This window comes from Chroicocephalus ridibundus, chromosome 8 (assembly GCF_963924245.1).
Source record: "Chroicocephalus ridibundus chromosome 8, bChrRid1.1, whole genome shotgun sequence".
Lineage (NCBI taxonomy): Eukaryota > Metazoa > Chordata > Aves > Charadriiformes > Laridae > Chroicocephalus > Chroicocephalus ridibundus.
The window spans coordinates 28154849-28167554 of NC_086291.1; the positions used below are offsets into that span (position 1 = coordinate 28154849).

The 12706-nt window shown below is 47.8% G+C and overlaps 1 protein-coding gene across 1 annotated transcript in view; it reads left to right on the forward strand.

Moving 5' to 3' along the window:
* The first annotated feature begins 5068 nt into the window (after positions 1-5068).
* Positions 5069-12706, forward strand: part of LAMC1 (laminin subunit gamma 1) — a 66954-nt gene continuing 59316 nt past the window's right edge. The window contains exon 1 of the mRNA XM_063345180.1: positions 5069-5598. Within this exon, the coding sequence (XP_063201250.1) occupies positions 5202-5598 (397 nt within the window). The 5' untranslated portion in view covers positions 5069-5201. The remainder of the gene's footprint in view (positions 5599-12706) is intronic.

Consider the following 12706-nt stretch of genomic DNA (forward strand, 5'->3'; position numbering starts at 1 on the left):
ATTTCGTGTACACCACCAGACACCCACTAACCAAAATGGGGTTTGGTTAAAAGGACGGGCTGTGTTTGAATCCACAATAGGAAGATGAAAAGCTGCTTTCATGTTTTATTTTTGTTTTAGCATATTTCTTCCCAACATTACAGTCTTAAGGAGAGAAAATGAGGATATATCCCAGACCCACTTCAGAAAAGAGATAAAATAATCAGCTTATGTCTTGCATTTCTCCTGGGTTTGCAGAAACTTGTAAGGAGCAGATTACCTCGCATGAACAGGTTCAGAGATACTTTTTTATTCACCTACCAGTAGTTGCTATAAAGGATTATTTCGGATAATCTGCAAAAGAGCAACTAAGAAAGTCAAACTTAAATAAACTGTTCTATGAAACACCTTGTGCTTTCATGGCTAGTAGCTCTCTTTTTCAGCTTTATTTATAAGATTACAGTAACTTTCTGCTTCCATAAAATTGTGATAGGTATGAAGATGTTGTAACTCGTACGGTTCTCTGATTCACTCTGTACTTTTACTGGTAGTGATAGTGGGCAAAGATTGCGCTGAAACCTCAGACATTTGCCAACTAATTGACGTTCTCTGCAGACCTATCCTTGATTGCAGAAGGCCTTCTCTAAACAGGATGGCTGTAAACCACACTTTAATTTTAATACAGAAGTGCATTTTTTATGCATTTGTAACATTAATCATAAACTGTATTTATTGTGCTGCACGTGGAAAGAGATAATTCAATCCTTAACCTGGTTCCCCCATCTACAGTTTCTGCCCCCCCCGTTGAAATAAAATGTAAGATGCTTCAACTCTGCTACAGCTCTTCTCTCCCATTTTAGACAAGCCTGGAGGGCATTGCCTGGAGAAATCAGCCTTTTTCGTCATCGTCATCATTGACGCTGAGGCTGAAGTAGTGCCCAGCTGGGAAGAACGGAACTGCAATCCCACCTTGCACAGCACACGGACACTTTGATCATCCCACTTTGGCCACTAGAGAGATGTGATGGACCAGTCAACCAAATCTGCAGTCGTTCCTATGCTTCAGTGGGATCACACAGATTATCCCAGCTGGGACTGAGTCAAAATATTTAATCTAGCTGGGTAAAATAAAGTTTTCAACCAAGATAGGAAAACAAGTAAGTGTAAAGCTTGGCTTTTATCTTCATAAAAATAAATGGTTTAGAGCAGTTTGTTTTTACTCTGTTCCCCAATGCACTACTGGAGACTGCAGTGTGGTTTCTTTTTGCATCCACCTGCAGAAGCATCTGAATCTTCTCACCCAGCCTTTCTGGATTTTGACTCTTTTGCACAGACTCTTTGATGAAATCTGCTGACTCGCTTGCTTTCTTTTAAGTGTTTTTGGTGATTTGGCGGCTGGGGAGGGGATGTCTGCTGTGATTACTGTTGTTTTGATTGCGCCCACTGAGAAAAAGCAGTGGAGCCGGCAGGAAGCCCCTGAGTGATGGAGGGCAGGGCAGAAAACTGCTGCAAACTTCTTCTTATGTTGCCCAAACCAGCCAGGTTGTGACAAGTGGCATTTCACAAGGTTGCTTGGCTGATAACTCTGTGAGGCTGATGGTGAGCACGGGGCTTTTCTGTCCTTCATTCTTTAGCATAAACTGACATATATGTACTGGTAATGAAATGTTTGGGTGTAGAGCAGTTTTCATTTGGGGATCCTCAAGCTATCTATTTATTGGTATTAGCAAATGTGGGTTGTTTCTGCCCGTGGGGGTTACTTTTAGCAACCTGTTTTAATAACTGACACCCACGGAGCAACCCAGCTCCACTATCACAGTCTGAAACTTCTAAGCAGTTTTCCTTAGTGTGTGCACTCAAATTCTGTTCGTGAACAAACGCTGATGCTAAATCAGCAGGGAAGACTGAAAATTAAAGTGCTTTGCTGCCCTGTGACGCTTACTACAAACATTCTGGACTGCTTAATCCCCCAAAGGGTCAAATGTCTTAGCGTACAGGTGTGTTAGTGCTGGGTTTGAGCTGCTGTAGAAGGACAGAGACTAACTGCGCTCTTCATTTGTTGTTTCAGAGCGCTTCTGGGTGCACACCACATTTTTTTTTGATCAATAGGAAACAAAACACTGCCTTTCTTTTTCTTTTCTTTTTTTTTTTTTCCAAGAGAGATCTATTCAAAGAGTGAGACTGCCAACCTCGGGAGCTCTGGCCTTCCGAAAGCTGACAAAATTTCCTGTAAGAGTTGCTTTTATAAAGGCTGTTTCCTCTCTGTTTTTTATGTGGCTTTTCCTTTTTTGCATTTCTTCTCTTTGCACTTACTCTCTCCCCACTTTTTCTCATTCATTTAACCTGATCTGTGCACCCCAAAAAATAATTGAAATAATAATGTGCCAATTTCTACAGTTAACTTTGTATGTTTAAGTTCTTCCCTGGCCACCTCTTTATGAAACAGAAAGCAAATTTTCTTGAGACTTGGTATCACTGTGATTAGCGCAATTTGGGGCAATAAGTGCTTGAAGACTTTCACCTGCTTTTGAAGCAGCAGCTATGTCATTTTTTGGGCTGCTGTTTCGTTATGCCTGTGCTGTCTGAGCCCAGCACAGTCACGAAGCTTGCCCACAAATATTATTCTCATTTTGCAGATGGTTAACTGAAAGTTTTGTTGTTTGTGCCCATCCTATCTATCACGCAGTCCTTCCTTCCTTGCAGGCCACTCCTGCCGTGCAGGATGACTCACTCCGCTCCGTGGGAGTTTCCAGTTGTAAGAATTTATTGACCAAGGGTTTTTTTTTTACTGTTGTTCACCCCTGCAAGCATTGCGAAGTTAGAGACGTTATCCAGGTTGTGTGCTTTTAAGACATGGTTATTTTACGTGAGGGTGCTTTTTCCTGTGTTGGAGAGGAAATGGGTTTACAGGGAATATGCTGCAGTGCTTTTATATGAGTATTTCAGCAGGTAAGATATTAATAGGAAAGCACAGGTCATGTATTTATAGGGATATGAGATTTAATTCTGGTTTTAGTTAGATGAGTGCAGGCTTACCAAATGAAATATGACTACATCACTCGATCTGTCCTGGTATTTTAAATACGTAGGTCAAAGACGAAATTGCGAGTAGCGTCGTCTTCGTGCAAAATTCTTTGACGAATTGCGTCAAAGACGTTACGAGTATGAAGTGGATTTTGACGGCAAGTATCAGCAGCTATCTCTTTCTCGGGATTTCTTTATTCGAATCAGTAACCTGGAAATGACAGAAGGGCTTCACATAAACTGTTGAGGATGGTCCTACATACATACTTTAAAACGTTGGAAAACAATTAGTTAAAAAAACTCAATCAAATTATTATTTTTAGGTACCAAAACCGAGTATCTTTAAACATAAGAATTTTGCATTAAGCTGTTTTTTTTTCCGTTATCCCTGGAAACCTCCCACACATGGACAGATGATCCCGTTGCTCCACTGAGCGGGATTTGTGGCAACACCCTCCGATCCTGCTCAGAGCCCTCGCTCCCTTCTCACCTCTACCCCTGTCTTTCCCTCCCTCCCATCAATCTGCTCCATGTGGCTTCCTGCTCCCTCGTCCCTTGTGAATGCCCTGCTCCACTCTCAGCTCAGGCATCGGCTGGGCTCCTACTGAACCTGAGGAGCTCTACCAGAGCGCCATTTCCACAGCTTCTGCCTTGATGGCATCAGCTCAGCATCGCTTTCACAGCACCCGGCTTGTTTTTAGAAACTGAGGAAAAAGGGGCGGGGGGGGAGGGGAAGCGGCAGAAATCAAACTTTCTGCTGGAGATGTGTAATTCCAGCCTGAAAATATCAATGCAGCGATGGCTCTGTAATGCACCCCGCGTCCCTTCTGCCGGTGCCAGGGTGTCCGGGAGGCTCTCGGCACAGAGGCTATCTCATCATGGCCAGGTGAATACGCTGATGGGGAGGCGAAAAGAGGAATTACCACACCAGTGTGTAGCGCCAAATGTAATAACAACATCTACCAGCAGCAGGATAATTTCCAGGCTTGCTTACATGGACCTTGCAAATAGTCTGACACAGGCTCTTAATGCAAGAAGCAAAGGGTCAGCTTCTACAGGATGCGTGTGTTTACTTCAAAACAAGAAAGTGCATCTTTTTTTCTCAGAACAGACTATATTTTTTCTGGTCTTTCAGCCTGCGCACAGGCTTTCTCAGAATATAACCAAGTTTACACAGCCTTCCCTTCACTCTCCTACACTTTCTATCGTGACGAGTGCTTTCCTGTTTCCTGAGCAGGCTTCTGGATGCACTTTCTCCTATAAAAAGCAGTTTTGGCTTTACATGATTCCTGGATTTTAGTCTTTACGCAGTTCCTCAACCTGAAAAGGTACAGGGCAATAGCTAAAAAACCAGCAATAGCTAAAAATCATAACCCAGTCTTCGGCCGTGTCTGAGGGAGCCAATGCCCCTAAGCAGCACAGAGATCTGGATTTAGATATGAAAATAGCTAGGAGTTCATTAAAAATTAAAGAAGCTGAGGGGGAAGCAGGGGTCCCCCGCGGACCCCGTTTCAGGCCTGCGCCCTCGAACAGCACAAGACCAGCTGGCTTTGGAACGGTCCAGCTGGCAAAGCACCATCAATTTTCTCACATTCCTTGAGAAATGTGAAAATTAAACTTGATTCCCCTCCCCCGCTTTGAAAAGCCTTTGAAAGAAAGAAACGGGTGGCTACTGGTGGGTTCTGACAGGGCACAGGCGCCGCGTGCGCCGGGCGCCATGGCTGGGGGGGGGGGGGGGGGCACTCCGGCCTGCCACAGCCAACGCCGCCGGTGCTGTGAGGGAGACGTCCCCCCGGCAGCGCTGTAGCAGGGGGCGGCCCCTGCGGTGGCAGCACCGGGCACCCGCTGCGGTGCGACGGGCGGCAGCCCGCTCCGCCGCCGGGCGGGAAGCGGACGCTTCCCCTCAGAGAGGCGCGGACCCCTCCGCCGCCGCCATCGCCCCTTTAAGCGGGCGCATTCCGGGAGGAGGGGGGAGGCTTCCGGCCCCGCTCGGCCCGCGGGACTCCGCTCCCGGCCTGCCCCGCGCCGGCAGCCCCGCCCCGCCCCGCCCCGCCTCGCCCGGGCCGGGCCCATCCCATCCCAGCCCGCGGCCAGGCGCGGAGCGGCGGCAGCCAGCGAGCGAACGAGCGAGCCAGCTAGCCAGCTCCTCCGCCGGCTCCGCGCCGCTCCGCCAGCCCCTCCGCCGCCGGCCGAGCGCCATGGGGGGCGGCGGCGAGCGCCTGGCGCGGGCGCTGTGGCTGGCGGCGCTGTGGTTGTGGTTGCCCGGGCGGTGCGGCGGCGCCATGGACGAGTGCACGGAGGAGCGGAGCGGCCGCCCGCAGCGCTGCATGCCCGAGTTCGTCAACGCCGCCTTCAACGCCACGGTGCTGGCCACCCACACGTGCGGGACGCCGGCCGAGGAGTACTGCGTGCAGACCGGCGTCACCGGCGTCACCCAGTCCTGCCACCTCTGCGACGCCGCCCAGCCCCACCTGCGCCACGGCGCCGCCTTCCTCACCGACTACAACAGCCCGGCCGACGCCACCTGGTGGCAGAGCCGCACCATGCTGGCCGGCGTGCAGCACCCCACCGCCGTCAACCTCACCCTCCACCTGGGTAAGGGGCACCCACGCACCCTCCTCCCCGGCCCGCCTCGGGGGAAATGGCGCCACAGCCAGCGGGAGGCCGGGGGTGGGGGGGCGGAATGTGTGTGTGTGTGAGGGACCGCCCCGCCGCCGGGCTCGGGGGGGCCTTGCTGGGGATGAAATGGACTAATAGGCGGCTGTGAGTAGGCCCCGGGGCGGTGTTCAGTGGCCGAAGTGGGTTTTTCCGTCGGTGGATATGGGAGATGCCGGCTGGGTGGGCAAGAGGAAGCGGCCTCAGGTTGCGCCAGGGGAGGTTTAGGTTGGATATCAGGAAAAATTTTTACTCCGAAAGGGTTATCAAGCATTGGAACAGGCTGCCCAGGGCAGTGGTGGAGTCGCCATCCCTGGAGGTATTTAAAGGCCGGGCAGACGTGGTGCTGAGGGACATGAGGTAGTGGTGGGTTTTGTCAGAGTTGGGTTGGTGGTTGGACTCGATGATCTGAAAGGTCCCTTCCAACCTGGGCGATTCTGCGATGTGCTTCCCCTGATGTAAACGCTCCCGGTTGTGGCTGGGGTCTTCTTGGCCACTGGTTTGGTCCAGCAGGACAGGAGATGGGCTGCTTGCCCCTTGGCTGCTGGCGTGGGCTCTTTGGAGGCAACCACAGCTGCAGAACAGAGCTCTGAGAACTGGAGTTTCAACCTTCTCCACAGAGGCAGCACTGTCTTTTAAATACTAAATACTATGTGGGTTAGGTTTGTCAGAGAGCAGTCAGCACTACTGCAAAACCCGTAACATCGAGTCAAAAAAGGAGAAGGAGAATCTTCTGGTTAATTGGCATTCCCGGAGGTTTCTTTGGGATGAACTATTTTAGCTGTCACTTTGGTTTGTGGACAAGCATTTCCTTTCCTCTGTTTGCTCAGTTATTTAAGCTGTCGTGACATGGAGAAAGGGTAGTTGGTTTGGAAGACGAGCCAGCCAACAGAAAGTTAAAACCGCAACTTACATCCTCGCATCATTAAATAAAGTAAAAATTAAAAAAGCCTCGGCGTAACCGTTCACAGTTCCTGTTCAAGAGCCACTGTTGAACCTTAAGTTTTAGCATCAACGATGCATCGTGCTTTTGGTGTAATTTGGAGGAAAAAACCTAGTTGCCTTAGGGGTGGGGGAGCTGGATCTTGGGTTTCACAGCCTGAGGACGGGTGGCGTGGGAGCTCCTGCCTGTGGTCATGAGATGGAGATGATGGTGCTGAGTCCTGTACCAAGGGTCACCTGCTGACCACATCCAGCTGCCTCAGCAGCCGGGAGTGTGTCACTGCCCTAAAGCATTTCTTTGAAATAAATATACTACAAAAGCGTACATAATTCTTTGGATAAGGAGACATAGTTACTAAGGCCTCTTTGTCATAATGTTTTTTTTGTATGTTAGGGATTTTTATTCCGGACACCTGAAACAAGCAGTAAGCTAAGATTTGATCTCAGCATCTTTTTTTAATACATCATCATCATCATTCTTCATTCTCACATGCCGTCTGTATTACAGATGCCCTTGAGTCTGTGCACCTGTATGTATATGTGTGTTCTTTGAAAAATAAAGTTTTTCTGACATACCGGAGCAAACAGTACACTGTGTCTTGGGCTTTGAAGAAATGTACACGTTTCTTTGATGAAAACAACAGCATCTTTGAAATGCTGTAGCATTGCAGCATGATGGTTGTCAGTGGCTTGGGTTTCAGGTCTGTTTGCAGGCTCTTGTACCTTTGTGAGTTTGCTCTGGCATATTTTTAGACTAGAGTACAACTTTTTAAGAAGAAGTGGCCTGTCTGACTTCCAGATATTTGAGCATGTTTTTTGTTTCTTTTTTTCCAGTTAGTTTTTTGGGTGAAGTATTTGTACTGTAAAGCCTTCTAAGAATTGGAAGCTTGTTACGGGCCTGGTGGTGGTGGCGGGACTTAGGAAGACTGATAGCAAAGCGTTAAGCTATCTGTGCATGTGCCGCGCAAGCCGTAAATATTCCTGTATGCCTTTGTATGCATCGCCGAGCTCATTGCAACTGAAGAACCGTGAAGTACCAAAAAGTGCTATTTTAGTCTCAAATGCCCCAAACTCCTCTGCGGCATTTCTCTGCTCTGCTCTTTTGAAGACTTCAAGCCAGCTTTGTTTGCGTGAGCTGTTGGGTGCTGCGTTTGGATTCTGTGTGCCCCCAGGCTGTTCCTCACAGCACACCACACCACGGTCTGCAGGACACTTAATTATTGACATCAGTAAGAGAGAAGAGGCAAAGGGCTTGACAAGTATTTGTGTACTCTGTAGGATGTGAACGCGTTCTGGGACACAGAGCCCTTTTATGCAGTTAGTCCTGCATGATCTTTGAGGATTAGGCGGTGCGCTCAAACCCGTACCCTTGTTTGATGCTGCAGTTGCCTTTATTTCTAAAAGCATGGGTGTCCTGAATGGTTAGCACTGCTTTGCACCCATTCAGGACGAGCAGTGTCGGCTCTGGGCTTCCAGCATGCAAATGCCACCCTGCATCGAGTTTTTGGCAGTTCGGAATGTCTTGATTAACGTCCAGCAATGTTCGGTCCGCGTAGATCAGTGTAATGTTTTGGAGAAGCCTGCAAAAGGTCAATGAGAACCACAGGTCTGTTGCCAACATGTGAGAGTGTGCTGCAGGGATTCCTTTGAATCTTCTTACAAGTTACAGTTCTGAACTCATTTAAAAATCTTTAGCTTTGAGACTAGATGACAGCAAAGGGCTTGCTATAGAAAAATACAGTGTGGATCACTATTAGTAAGTTAAAGGCTCGAATCCCAGGAGTGTTTGGAAAGAAGGCCTGTGCTCAGAAGTTAGGGTGCTCCCCAGGGAGAGGAGGATTGGGGTAATTACCAGTCCCTGCACAAGGAACATCAGGAGTTACAAAACTTCTTTCTCTTTGTATGAGAGAGAGGGTATTAAGACCTCCTAAGTAAAAGTCCTCCCCCACGAGGCTTGGAGACAGGAGCTTGCAGCTGTAAATCAGGAGAAGGGGGGAGTTGAACCCATTCGCAGGGTGGTGTCTGGGTAATTAGGTTAGTGGGCGAGAGGAGGGGGAGCACCTCTGTGTCCTTTCTTCCACGTTTCTTAAGAGTATCCCTTCGCTTCCCCTATTTTTCCAATTCCTTAAGTTGAATTATTTCTAATTTAGACCTGACCCAACCAGTCTTTTTTTCCCTGACACTGCCCTCCCCCAAGTTCCTGTATATTCCAGGAATAAGGGACTTTGGGGCAGCGGTGCCAACTTTTAAATAGCAGATGGAAGCTGAGGCATTACGGTATGTAGTTAGTTGTCTGCTTTTTTTGAAGCCAGAGTGTCACGTTATTTTTACAGGCTGTGCTGTTCGCTTCTGCTGGGAGCATTGGGATAGTTCTGGCATCTCCCCAGTGCTTTGTGTGCATACGTTTTAGCACGGCTTTGCTATTTAGACCCCTAACGTGCCAAAACAAAGCCGTGTGTTAAAGATGCTCCTTTGAACGCTGGAAGAAGGGGGAAAGAAATAGCACGGAGGTGCATGGAGTGTCTTTGGTGCTGGGCAAAGGCTTGTATTTTTTTAGATGTGTCTTTTTTCAGAGCAGATTCTCACTTCTTCCTCCTGCAGCTCTAATTTCTGTGTGCTTTCTGTTGTTTCTACACCTTTTTTTATCCACTTACATGTGCTTCCCTGTTCCCTTCCCAACTGTCCCGGCTAGAGCCACCTCTCATTTGTCCCCACCACTTTATTCTCTGCCCGGATCTGCTCGATTTCAGCTATCGTGATCCCAGTGTTTTGTTCCTCGGACAAAGAGGCAGCGTCCTCAGCATGCTGGTGGCTGTTCCATGGCTGTGGAGTGTCCCTGTCTCCACTGAGAGCAGCCGTGCTTTTATCAACAAGCCTGCGAGCTGGGAGCAGTCTGGTCTGGCTTTCCTCATCCGCTGCATCTCGGCAGGGACGGTGCCCAGGAGATGTGCTTGACCAATGATTCTGGTGGCCTCAGCTGTAGTTCAGGACTATCTGATAGGCAGGAAAGACCGATTCCCACCTCTTCTGTCATTGCCTGGGAAGAGGAGCCGGCGTTCGGTGCTGGAAGGCAGCCTGCCTTTCAAGAAGAAAAATTAAATTGCTGGCTGCCTTTGTTAAAAACATGTCGGCTGTGTTTGTGGGCACGGACCGTGGTTAGAGCTGAGGGATCCTGCTTTTGAATTCTTCTGAAATCCCTACTGTAGACCAGCCTAGAAACCTGTGCCACCAAGCTGGACAGTATTTTGTATGTATAAAACAAAGAAAAATTCGTAAAAGCTGCTAGTTGTTAGAAGTGGATTGCCTGTCCCCGTTCTGATTCACCTCCCCCCATCCTTTTCTAACCACTCAGTCCTTTATTTGGCTTTGAGGAGAGCGATCATGCTTGGTTATATATACTTTGTCCGTGAAGCATAGTTTGGGGTATGACTGCCATTTGAAGGCATTTACAAGGAAACCCAGGCAAGATGCCAGTTCTTATGTTCAGCTTTGGCTTGATTTGCCAGTTTTTTTGTAGCAGAAGAGGGTTGTGCTTTTTTTCCTTTAGTACAAAAAAGCAGCTTTTGTTTAAAGGGAGGGCTATAAAATGTGCCTTAAATTAAGTACGCAGTTTATGCCACTGGGATGCAATCAGTTGCCTTGTTTTATTTAGCGCAGCAGAGTGATGCTGTTAGTTTGCCAGTTATCCTATTAAAACTTTACGAGGCTGCGGTTCGTTGCCTTCCTAGGGAACCACTGCGAAGCCAACGGCGAACAAGCAGGACGTGCGCACGTGAAGCTTAGCATAGCGTAGCTGCAATTTGAAAACGGAGAAATGGTAATTAATGTGTTGGGAGAGAGCGTTTCCGGCACTTATGCTGGTGTTATGGGGTGTGTCGGGAAGCCCTCGCAGACGTGTTGAGCCCGTGCTGTGGCGTGGGGCCGCAGTGGCTTCGCCGTGGTATTTGTGGAGCCCTGGGGGGACTCTATTTTAGTTGTTCTCGCAGAGGCTTGATTTACATTTTGCAGGTTTCAACACGAGTAGTTAAGAGATCAGGGCTTTTAATGGCCAGCAGTTGTTCAGTGCAGTTATATAAAGTTGTTTTAAAGCTCTTTATCGCTTCCTGCATACCCTTTAAATTCTCAGGTTTTCTCCAATTCCTCCGTCTGTCTTGGGACGCTGATGCTGCTGCGTGACGCCTTTGGGAATACTATACATGGCAGAGCACTTATTTTGGGGGATGGAGAAAGCTGGGATTGTATGGTATTCTGCTGCAAAAACAGCTGCTATTTGTGGTGCTTGCCCTGAGTTGCTCAAAGGATTAATCCCAGGTTTTGACACAGTCAAATAGCTGCTGTTGTAGGTTTAAACCTTGGAAACTGTCGTTTGCTGCTCAGAATTGTTAGCTTACGTAAAAATTTCTGGCTTATTCAGTAGCATTAAGTAGCGTTTCTCTTATAGCCCGAGGCTTCAGGAGGCTCTCCTGGTCTCTCTGAGTCTGCAAGTGAAAATCTCAGGCTGCTGCTTCCCACGGAAATGAAAAACGGGATTGCTCTGCAAACAACACGTAGAGAAAATAATTTCCAGCACAGATGGATGGGATGGGAAACTTGGTTCTCTGGCTCACCATAATTCTGTGAGCATTGTCCTTAATCATACAAGCCTTGTCAGACTGAGACCTCCTGCTTGTGTCCTCGGGGCCCTAATTCATCACTTACCGCCACCGGTGACACCGCGCTGAGTGATTTCGTGCTCACTGTCTGGCTCTGTTTTCTACCTGCGGGTTAGCTGGGATACGAGGTCTGGCGTGTTAAACTGAACTACTCGCATCGAACGTCACCGTCTCTGGTTCATAATAACCTTCAAAAGCTCAGCCTGGGGCTGCGGCCCCTCATAAGCTCCTGCTCGAGAAGAACTGTTCCAGTCTGCATTTACGAATCTCTTAACCACGAGATCTTGCTTACTTTGATCAGAAAATAAGGTGAATTTCATAGTTTGCAAAGGGTGTAGTTGGGGTTGCTCTTGTGATTTGTAGCATCCCTTGAGTAAGGCAGGGTTTTCAGCAGTGTGCTGGTAGGATGGTGATGTTGGCTGTTAAGTCGGCATTGCTGAGAGCTCCAGGACAGCTGCTAATGAAGCAACTGCGCTGTGAGATTAAAGAACTGCTACTAGTAGACATGTGCACTTGTCAAATGGGACCGAGAATCCTGAGCTGAGAGGTGCCTTTTGTAGCCTGGCAGGTTGCAGGTGCAACCTGCTTTTAGCCTTTCTGGGGTGTGCTGTGTACTTTTGAGGTAAAACATAATGATTTCTCAATTTTTCTGATGTAGAAGCTTGGAAAATGGTAAAAACTTGTCAACTGTAAAAAGGAACAGAAATGGCAAGGTAATTTTATTTAAATTTTAAAAAATAATTAATCACTCTCAGTTTTTAGTCTCTTTTCTACCAGTCCAGCCCTATTTGAGAGATCACTTACCATAAACTGCCCCCTACCCCGACCAACCCCTTATATATTATTCAGTGATCTTCAGCATTTTGTTTTGAAACTGGGTGGCAAAGCACTTCTTGTTTCCATGCTTCTACTTGTTTTAGATATTCCAGTGCGATAGTCATCAAAGCGCTGTTTCCAGTGGTAATCATGCCTACAGTTCTGACACAACACAGCTGTGTTCAGTAGTGGAGAACTTCAAAATTTCCTCTTTTAGAAATAGTATCCAAAAACTATTATTGGATTCTTTTTCCCCTGGCAGGTAAGCTAGTACCATCTTGTACACGGGAGGTAGACTTCCAGACAGCTTCAGGGCTTATTTGCACAGTCGATTTGGGGGTTTGTTGTTTTTGTCAGGGAAAGAGAAGGTTTTTAAGGCATTTGTAGAGATGGTATATTGAGATCTTGCAATGACCCAGGGTTTGTCAGTTCTCAGGTCAGCTTTCTGTAATGTTCTTGTCTCTGTTGTGAGCTTTGAGAGAGAGAATTGCTTATCTGACTTGGCTTTGTAGTGGGTCCCATGTTTTAAAGGAGATTGCTAGCCCCATGGCAGTGGGGTAATCCTCTAATTCATCCTCGGGGGCTTGAGATGCTGATCTGGGAAGATCAGGGTGCAGAATTGTTAAATGGCTTATGGT